At 35.3% G+C, this 10,405-nt stretch overlaps 1 protein-coding gene across 1 annotated transcript; it reads left to right on the plus strand.

Moving 5' to 3' along the window:
* The first annotated feature begins 7,938 nt into the window (after positions 1–7,938).
* LOC139782973 (uncharacterized) lies at positions 7,939–10,405 on the plus strand. Its single transcript, XM_071722074.1, has 3 exons — positions 7,939–8,800; positions 8,904–9,191; positions 9,278–10,405. The coding sequence occupies exons 1-3, from the start codon at positions 8,486–8,488 to the stop codon at positions 10,403–10,405; spliced, it is 1,731 nt and encodes a 576-aa protein (XP_071578175.1). The 5' UTR covers positions 7,939–8,485.

The following is a 10,405-nucleotide window of genomic DNA, read 5'->3' on the forward strand; positions in this document are numbered from 1 at the left end:
CTTCCTGGGGTGCCTCTCGATTGTTTTCTAACGGCTCACAGTGGGGCGAACGCCTCATTTTTCGGTCATTTGCTTATAACTTCTACATTTTTCAATGAAATGACTTGAAATTTGACATAAATAATGTACGATTATTATACATTTAGTGTATGAAATCAAAATTATTTAATTAACAATTTTTCATAAAGCGCATAGATGATTTTTCAATTTTTCAAATACTTTTTAGAGTTTCTTTTAAGTCGGTTTTATTTTTAAAAAAATTTTTTATTTTATACTTTTTTAGTGCTTCATTAAATTAATATGAATAATTATTATCGCATATTTCCTTACTGCTCCGTACCCTGATGTTCTAGCGCGATATTTTATGTACTAAAACCTTCCTGGAAAATTGCTCTATAGGACAGTGAAAACCGCATTTAAATCCGTCCAGTAGTTTTAAAGAAAATCATAGACATACATACATACCCGCCGAATGTAGAACCTCCATTTTTTGAAGTCGGTTAAAAAATAAAGTTAATTTGTTTTCAATGATAGTCTTAAACCTCGGGATGTTTAATTTTTGTAAGTTTTATAATAGAAAAGGAACTGTTTTTCTTGATTCTCACATATATTTCTTGAACTTAATCATCATAATCTACATCATTATCGCTGAAATATAATAGACATTTTGCATCTTCAGTTAATTCTTTCTTTTTATGTCCCATAATTTTTCGCGAATTAGATATTATTGGATCTGAAGCAATTATCAAATTATTAAAAATATCTTCATTATTTTGTATTCGCGACATTTTTCGCGAATGATTTTCTCTATATTTTCTAAAATATTTATGGTTTGCTTCCAGAGCATCTTCAGATAATTGTCCTATTGGTACGATAGCATTTTTTATAATATCACTGCCATGAATCAATAATTTGTGGACTGAGACTGGCATGTAGTACCATGGGTATAATGATACAAATAATTCGGCAGTTCTAAAAGCATAGGATTCGAATTCCAACACGTTAATCCTATTACCGCTAGCGATTACTTGCAACAAAACTCCAAATCGAGTTATTAAATTCTTATCTAAACCTGTAATGGCAGCTGATAATTCTGGATTAGCAAAAAATTTTCTGGCCGTGTTGCCATCATTGGATGTACCTTTTCCTTGTTTCACGAAGTCTATCAAGAGACCTGCTTTTGTTCTGAAAGCAGTCTGTATCTCTCTTTTTCTTTGCTCGACTTCTCGTTTATGACTCTCATTCCTCACTGACCAACATTTGATATTAATTTTATACGAAATATGTAATAAGCATTCGAAACAGCGAATCCAGCAATGTAATGAAGAAAGTCCGAACGAAAAGTATTCATCTTTCACAATTTTTTGTTTCATTAAATTCAAATCGTTCATTTCACTTGGAGAAGCGCCACAAATATAACATTTCATCGATGATTTATTATTTGTCATTATGTTACAGATTTTATTGTCGATCATAGTAAATAAAAGCGTATGCTGTATCGAAATACCTTCTTCGGAAACAGTTGATATCAAAGAAGATATTTCTTCCTTAATTCTCTCAGTAATAGCTTTAACTTCAGTTTCTTCTTCCTTCACGAATTTGAATTCGATCGGTCTACAGAAACGAGTTGAGGAAGGGGTATCGTTTGTCCATAATACTTCGCCATTTTCGTTAGAATAAATTTTTATTGGGACAAAACTGCATATAAAAATACTAGAATCATCGTATAAGGGATGATCAAAATTCAACTTGTAACGCGATTGATCGGAAGCACCATCGCATCCCCATTTAGATATCATCGTTAAATTTGCAGATGCACTTAAAAGAGGACGTAGCAGTTTAATGAATCTAAAAGCAGTATGATCCAAAAGACTTTGTAGAGAGACTTTAACACCTATTTCAGAAATTTCTATCGTTTCTCGCTGTGGAAAACAATCTTTTTTCGATAATTGAATTTGATAATAACTAGGTAGTGCTCTAAATCTAAATTTGGTGACGTCACGAATAATATTATATTGATAGCGTGTTAATTTTGCAGAAATATAAGTACTTAATGCAGTATCTCTATCAATCAAATCTGTTCCATTTTCAATTTCTTCACAAAATTGTCTACTCTTTTTGACATGTTCGGGATGTCTCTGGATAAAATTATATATAAATAGCGCGTCATCGAATTTTAACTTTTAATTTTGCAAATTCATATACATTTAGATCTCGTGATCTTTGTTAGATGCTGAAGATAGTCCGAATAAGGACCGAAACGTTCGAACAATATTTTTAATAAACAATATTTTTAATAAAAATATTTTTAACAAAACTTTCGCATCGTCAACAGCGAACGGCTCTTAATTAGCCCGCTTTCCCTACGATTGGATTTCCAATAAAACCTCGACTCATCGCTATTATATTAATTGACATAATTAATTGTTATAAAATATGGATGTAATTAATTATTACAAAATAGTAATATTTAAAAAAATTATATATCCCCCTTCGTCTTTCTTTTATGAGAAAATAGACATCCATATTCACTCGACATGATCGAACGGCGTCCGCTGAGCTATTCGACCATGTCGAGTGAACTTCGACGTCAATTTTTTCATAAAAGCCGGACGAAGACGGATAAACAACCATATATGTCCAAAAACTAGACACTTTGCCCTATCAAATGGCGCAGAGCGAACCTTAATCCATTCTAATCCACAAATTTTCTTCCTGTTTGAATATTGAAGTAAGAACTTTTTAATAGTCGAATATGTCGTGTATATTTATTAAAACATAATAGTACTCGAATGACATAAAACTAAAATAAATATGTTTTTTGAACCCTAATAAATAAGTTCTGATAGGCATTTAACTCATATTCGCAGTTATGCTTTCGGCGGAGACTTTAGAAAGTAACCTATCGAATTACTAGAATTTCAGTATTCACGAAAATGTCATACTTTATCAGATCATTTTGAGGAAAGAACAAGGGATAAAATCAATTATAAGCACATTTATTTATAGTTTAGGATATATATTAACATAAAATCTCGTCAAAATTTGAATTATACGTTTTTCATTTTTTCGTCCAATATCCGGTTTTTGATAGATTCGCCCCACTGTGCGGCTTCTTCGTCGGTGATACCGATATTGTCCGGATTCTCATGTCCTTCAACTATGGCATCTTCCGGAGTGAAATCTTCATAGACGAAATCTGATAAGTCCTCGCGATTCCGCAAGAATCTCGCGTCTCTGGTAATCTCGATTTTGTTTTCCTCGGGTAACCATACGCGATATCCCTTTGAGTTCGTGGCATATCCAAGAAAGATCCCCTTTCTAGCTCGATCCTCGAACTTCCCCTTGCCAGGAATCCTGTCGAGACAATACACATTACAACCGAATTCTTTAAAATAACTTACATCGGGAGCGCTTCCGGTCCAGAATTCGAATGGGGTTCGACCCTTAAGAGTTTTAGTAGGACATCGATTTCTGATGTAATTGGCTGTGGACACAGCCTCAGCCCAAAACGATGGAGGAAGGCCAGATTGTATGAGCAGGCAGCGAGCCATATCCAGAAGTGTTCGGTTCTTCCTCTCAGCTGTACCGTTTTGCTCAGGATTATATGCAATCGAGAGTCTTCGCTGAATTCCGGACTTCTTTAAGAAATCATCGAACTCTTTGCTGAGATATTCTCTCCCATTATCGGATTGCAATAGTTTAATCCTTCTTCCCGTCTAGTTCTCAACCAACGCCTTAAATTCCTTGAATGCGTTGTAAACGTCGCTCTTCTTGTGGAGAAATCGCACCTCACACCATCTCGAACGGTCGTCGATGAATGTGACGAAGTACTTAGCGCCACTTTTGGATTCCACACGCATCGGACCACAGACGTCGGAGTGAACAATCTCCAGGAGTCCTTTCGTACGATTTTCCGAAGTCGTTGGGAATGGCGCCCTGGTCATCTTCCCTCGAAGATAGATTTCGCATTCCAGATTTTCTTCGCATTTTCCGAGGTTAAGTCCTCGCATTGTCGCGTTTCGTTCAGCTTTTATTAGATTCGGTATATTTAAGTGACCTAATCGATGATGCCATGTCTTTAGAATTCTCGTAGCATCCGCGCCATCTGATATTCTGTTGCACTCGGCCCGTTCGCGACTCGATAAGAAGTACAAGTTCCCAATTCTACTCGCGCGCAGTTTCACGTTACCATCGCAATCGACCACAACGACGTGATCCTTTTTAAAAGTAACTTCGAGATTTTTGTCCGTTATCTTGGCTACCGACAGTAAATTCTCGCGGAGATCGGGCACGTGAAGTACGTTACTCAGACTCACGTTTCTTTTGTTTCCATCGAAATCGGCCGTAAGTGAGACCGTTCTCACTGCATTTATTTTCGTCAAGGCGTGATTGGCTAGTTTTAATTCACCGCGTTTCGAATCATCAACTCTCGCGAATTCATGTAAATGTCCACACAGATGTGACGTTGCCCCGCTGTCAAGACACCACTTCGCGCCGCGCATAACCTCTTCCGTGCCGAATGCTTCCTGCGTAGATGCTTCTTCCACAGCACATAAAAGCACGTCGTCGTCGGTGCATTTCGCCGTCGGTTGCGAATCTTCTTATTTCTTATTTTTGCAGTCGATGGCTTTGTGCCCCTTTTCTTTACATCGGTGGCATCTAAACTTGAAATCTTCTTTGTTTCCTGATTTCGCTTTTCTCGCTTTGTCCTTACTCGAGTGTCCTCCTCTCTTTACCATCAAAGCGTTTTGAACTGTACCGCGCGTGTCATTCTTTCGAGCGTCGCTCTCTTCTATGATCTTGATTTGAAGAACTTCCGGTGACGGTAATTCGTCGCGTGACTCGATGGCACATCGAAAGTTCTCGAACGAGGGCGGCAAACTGTATAACAGCATAATCGCGAGTAATTCCGGATTGATATCGATGTTCATCTCTGCCAATTTATCGACGGTGTCATGAAATTTTCGGAAATGTTCCCGCACGTCGTCATCTTCTTCCATACGTTGAAGTGTGAGCTGCTTTAACAGCGTGGCCTTCCTAGCCGGCCCCTTCGACTGATACGTGCTTTCTAGCTTAAGCCATATTTCGCGAGACGTCGCACATCCTTTGATAAGCTTTAATTCGGATGGCTTTATCGCTAATATTATGTCTGACTTTGCCTTGTCGTCGTTCTTTGTCCATGCTTTGACCGCCTCTTCCGATAACGCGTTGCCGGCTTCTAACGTTGGTTTAACGCACTCGCCGTTCACGTATTCCCATGCGTCATTCTTCATAAGTACGGCTTGCATCTGAAGTTTCCATGTGTCGTAATTGTCTCTATGGAGAGTCTCGATTCGTGCGAAACTTGATGCACTCATTTTCGCGACACACACGGGGTTATGGCGTTCTCGATATACACGTGGTTCTTTTCAACTTTGCAACGTTTCGCGTTCTTCCAATGCTTATTCCGTTCCGTTTCAATCTGGGCCCATAACCTGATAGCAGGTGAGCGCGGAAAGGGCAATTGAACGTACACGTCGCAATTACAATAGCACACGTTTATTAGCACATCGTGCTCAGTACGTGATACAAGGCATGACTGACTCTGATACAGTGACGAGAAACCCGAGATAAGTTTATGAAGCGCCTCTAGTGAGTTAGCCCCCTGGTGGGCACGGCGTGGCGCTCCTAGTATCCAACCATGGATCGCTAGTGGAAACCGGGCATGCGGATTACCAACATCATCCATTTGTATTGCAATACAATAATTTTTTTAAGAGAGTTATGAGCAATTAAAGTCAAAATCTTCATTTCTTATTCAATCCACGATAATAACTCAGTAACAAAAAATCGTAGAAACATTTAAAAAAAAGATTTTGTAAGGAAACTTCAAGCTTTCACATTAGAAAGTCGAAAATTTTCACTTTTTTTTTGTGCACGTGACAGGCCTACAAAGTGAGAGAAAAATTTTCTATTTTATCCAGCTTGTAGTTTTCTACATGCAAAAGTTATCAAACTCACAAAAACTAAAAAATAATAGTAAACAGGCAGCCTGTTTTTTTATGCATAATTATTAGCATAGATATTTATTAATTTGGCTTCCTCATAGAGGAAGCTATGTGCAGGTTTCTACTTGCACACTTAAAAACTATAAGGAAGCAATGTGCAAGTTTCTACTTGCTCACTTTAACAAGTTTCTACTTGCACACTTAAAAACTATGAGAAAGCAATGTACAAGTTTCCACTTGCACACTTAAAAACTATGAGGAAGCAATGTACAAGTTTCTACTTGCACATTTAAAAACTATGAGGAAGCAATGTGCAAGTTTCTACTTGCACACTTAAAAACTATGAGGAAGCAATGTGCAAGTTTCTACTTGCACACTTTTTTTTATGGATAGAGTATCATTAAAGATACTTACACATTTTTTAAGCAGAAATCGTTACACATTTTTTAAGCAGAAATCGGTAACCCTCTCACCGATTCTCGCAAAATTCAATACAACCTTCTTTTAATAATACTCTATGTATATAAAATTACATGTACATCTTATACACTTTTTAAGCAGAAATCGGTAATCCCTTCACCGATCCTCGCCAAATTCACTAACAATCATCTTTTAATGATACTCTATCCATCAAATAACTTAGGGTAGACCGAGGCGAATCGGATCAATATAAGTTTTAAGACAGTTTTCGTTTGTGTTTTTTTTTAACGAGCTATTTTATCGTGCTAATTAGTAATCCGATTCGCCTTGGTCTACCCTATATATTTTTTAGGCAGAAATCGGTAACCCTTTCACCAATCTTCGCGAAATTCAAAACAACCTTCCTTTAATGATACGTTTTATATATAAGATTACATGTATAACTTGTACACTTTTTAGGCAAAAATCGGTAACCTCTTCAACGATCATTGGCAAATTCAACACCAACCTACCTTTAATGATACTCTATCCATAAAAAAAAATTAAGCTCGATATCTCAAAATTTGCGGAAATTAGGGCAATCATATAGATTTTTTTAGATAAAAATCGGTAACCTCTTCATTATTAGCAATTTTTATTAATTCTATTATATTCTTCAGTTTTTTTACCCTTATTTCATATATAATTCTTTAAAATTTGGTTAATCAGTTCTTGAGTTATAGAAATTTTGGTAAGTTTGGCTGTTTTTTTAAACAGAAATCGGTAACTCCTTTATTATTAGCAATTTTTATTAATTCTATTATATTCTTCAGTTTTTTCTACCCCTATTTCATATATAATTCGTTAAGATTTGGTTGATTAGTTCTGGAGTTATAGAAATTTCGGTAAATTTGGCACATACACACACATACACACATACACACACACATACATACATACAGACATTTTTTAAAATTGCAATTTTTCGACGTTTTAGAACATTCTGAACACATTCAGAAAAACAAAAAAAAAGTTTTTTTTTTAACGAAAACAAAGCTTCCTCTATGAGGAAGCAAAAAAGATATAAAATCTTTAATTTTTTCTTCACAAAATTATATTACCTAACTCAACTCAAGTGACATGTATTTCAAAAAAAGATATAAAATCTTTAATTTCTTCTTCACAAAATTATATTACCTAACTTAACTCAAGTGACATGTATTTTAAAAAAAGATATGAAATCTTTAAATTAAATTACGCCAATTGCAAAGAGAATATATATATTGCTTTGAAATATAATTGTTGTGCAACTACTTAAAAAAAATAAAACCCAAGTGGTATCTTTGTGTTCCTATTCAAGGGTCTTCCTATTCCAACCCAAGTGGTTATAGCTTCTTATAAAAGATAACACTAATGAAGTAGATAAAGTTATAATTCTTCTCAGTCAAGAATTGAAAAATTGTACTGTTTACGATAACATATTGACTGATTGTAAAAGTAATGAAGAAATAGAAAAGGATGAAGTTATAACGACTCTTCAAGGGGAACACCAAACATGGCCCCCTCCGATTCCGGCGAGTCTAACATATGTTGTAGTCCTACCCTCCCACTAATTCATGGTAAAGCGATACGACCCAACTCTCAAGCATTTATTATTTTAACAGAGAAATTAATATGTTTTAATTACAACATTTATTATATTTACAAATTATTTAATTAATTTATTTGCTTTGCAATAAAAGTTGTGTAATTGTAAATTATTTAATTATAAGTTTTACTATGCAATAAACATTTAATTAAAATTTATGTATTATACAATAAACATATTTAAATTTATTTTTTACTTTTGCCACGATTTTTATTTTTGTATCAGCAACGAATTTTGACTACAGAGAAAGTTTCCTTCTTGGTACGGGTATCTGCTATTGTGTAATCTGATATACGCGCTACCTGAGAACTTGTTTTCTTTGTGTGGCTGGGGTTGTTGAAAGGTTAGGTTAGGTCGTTAGACCGTTGAGTTCATTCAAATCGAGCAAGAGCTAGCGTTCGGAACATACAGCGTGTAGTGCAAAAAGTGAAAAAATATTGTCAGAAAAATGCAAGAGCCAAGTACTAGTGAAAGTGTAGAACAGAATATATCGGATTCAAACTCGGAAGCAGAGAGCCTTGGGAAGGATGATGATATGAAAAATAACTTGACTAACGCTCTTATATATTGTAAGAGTTTGCTGGAAGCAGAAAATCTGCTAACAAATACACCACCAGCACAAATATCGCACGCTTCTATCGCTATGGGCGAAGCAATTTTTAATGAAATTATGTTTATGTTGGACGATCGCAAAATAATAATAGATGAAGATCTAATAGGTGCCGAAGATATTGACATTGACAATGCAGAAGAATATGAGGAGGTATGTTTGAATTTTTGCTAATATTTTTTGTGTTTTTTTATTTCTTGAGTCAGCGTAATAGATAAAAATAATATAGCATGCAATGCAATTCCTTTGCTTATAGTGTATACCTCGTGAAAGTCCAGAATTCCAGCCAGAATTGCCATTTTCTCGTGATTATGAACATATACCATTATCGTATAAAGAAAAAGCAGTTGCTCTTGCCGAGATGCATCCGCAATGGACTTTAAAAACTTTACAGAGGCAAGGTTGCCATAAGTTAAAAAATAAAAAAATGCTGCGTATATGGAAAGAAGATGTTAAACGAGGAGGAACAAAAATTGACAAATGGAAATACATTGAAACGCAAACATTCGAACACTTTACAGAAGCAAGACAGTGTCTTGAGCAGGTATAATTTTGGAAAATATTTATATTATAAAATATTAATATTATCAAATAACGATTTTAGAAAAGTACATTAACATCAATTTTTAGATAACAACAAGAACTCTACAGCAATGGGCGATGGCGACAGCTTTTCCATTATTAAATGATAATTTCAGTTTTTCTGCCAGCTCTAGTTGGACCGATAGATTCAAACAGAAGTATAAAATTCGGCAAAGGAAAATAACCAGATACATAAGCAACAGAGATCACGCAACCTTGGAAGAAACTTTGGAGGCAGCAGAACGATTTCAAACACAAACGAGGGCAATTATGCCCGAATTTGATTGTAATTTCATTATTAATACGGATCAGACGGGATGTCAGTACCAAATTCCATATAATAGATCGCTTGCACCAAAAGGCTCAAAGACCGTCCTTATCAAAAAGAAAAGCTTGCATAATATTTCTCATTCGTATACTGCACAATACGCCATAACTGCATCGGGCAAAATGTTACCTGTGGTTTTCTTGTGCATGCAGGAATCGACAGGAAAATTTGGTCCGACGGTGCAAAAAAAAGTAGATACATTAATAAGCGAATATAAAAACGTTTTTGTTTCGTGTTCAAAGTCGGGCAAATTAACAAAACATATATATACCGACTATTTAAAATATTGTTTGTCTCCGTATGTTGTAGACAATAAATTTTTGTTATTGATAGACTCGTGGGGAGGTCAAACTGATTTAACGTTGTATGATGATATTTTCGAAGATGAAACAAATAGAGCATCGTGTACTGTTAAGGTGATTCCTCCGAAATGCACCCCTCTTTGTCAGCCGTGCGATGTATATTTTTATCGACAGGTAAAAAATTTTATAAAGCGATTGCAAAATTGTTCATTTTTATTACAACAGCAGCGAGAAATCGGTACTCGCGAGGACGCAATAAAAATACATTCGCTGCTGTTACATCAATTGAGCGCTCCCGTTTTTCAACCGATGCTTTTATATGCTTGGTACGCATCAAAATTAATAGAAGAGAGGCCAATATTTTTAAATATAAATGATATTTGTTTTCCCATAACAGTAGTAAAAAAATTGTGCATCTGCAAAAGTGTAGGTTTTATTCAATGTGCTCATTGTAAAAAGATATTATGTTTTGAATGTTTTTATGATAAATACCATCCTAAAACATGTAATCTGTCTCATTGTGAATCTGATTCCGAAGTTGAATAA

Source organism: Temnothorax nylanderi, unplaced genomic scaffold, assembly GCF_030848795.1.
Source record: "Temnothorax nylanderi isolate EJ_2023f unplaced genomic scaffold, tnyl_v1.0 TNYL_tig0457_pilon, whole genome shotgun sequence".
Lineage (NCBI taxonomy): Eukaryota > Metazoa > Arthropoda > Insecta > Hymenoptera > Formicidae > Temnothorax > Temnothorax nylanderi.

What these genes read in the sequence shown, in the direction of transcription:
- LOC139782973 (XM_071722074.1), top strand. Translation starts at nt 8,486, where the DNA reads ATGCAAGAGCCAAGTACTAGTGAAAGTGTAGAACAGAATATATCGGAT. An exon ending in ATGCAGAAGAATATGAGGAG is followed by an intron (nt 8,801 to 8,903) that starts GTATGTTTGAAT and finishes CTTTGCTTATAG; the next exon opens with TGTATACCTCGTGAAAGTCC. An exon ending in CAAGACAGTGTCTTGAGCAG is followed by an intron (nt 9,192 to 9,277) that starts GTATAATTTTGG and finishes ATCAATTTTTAG; the next exon opens with ATAACAACAAGAACTCTACA.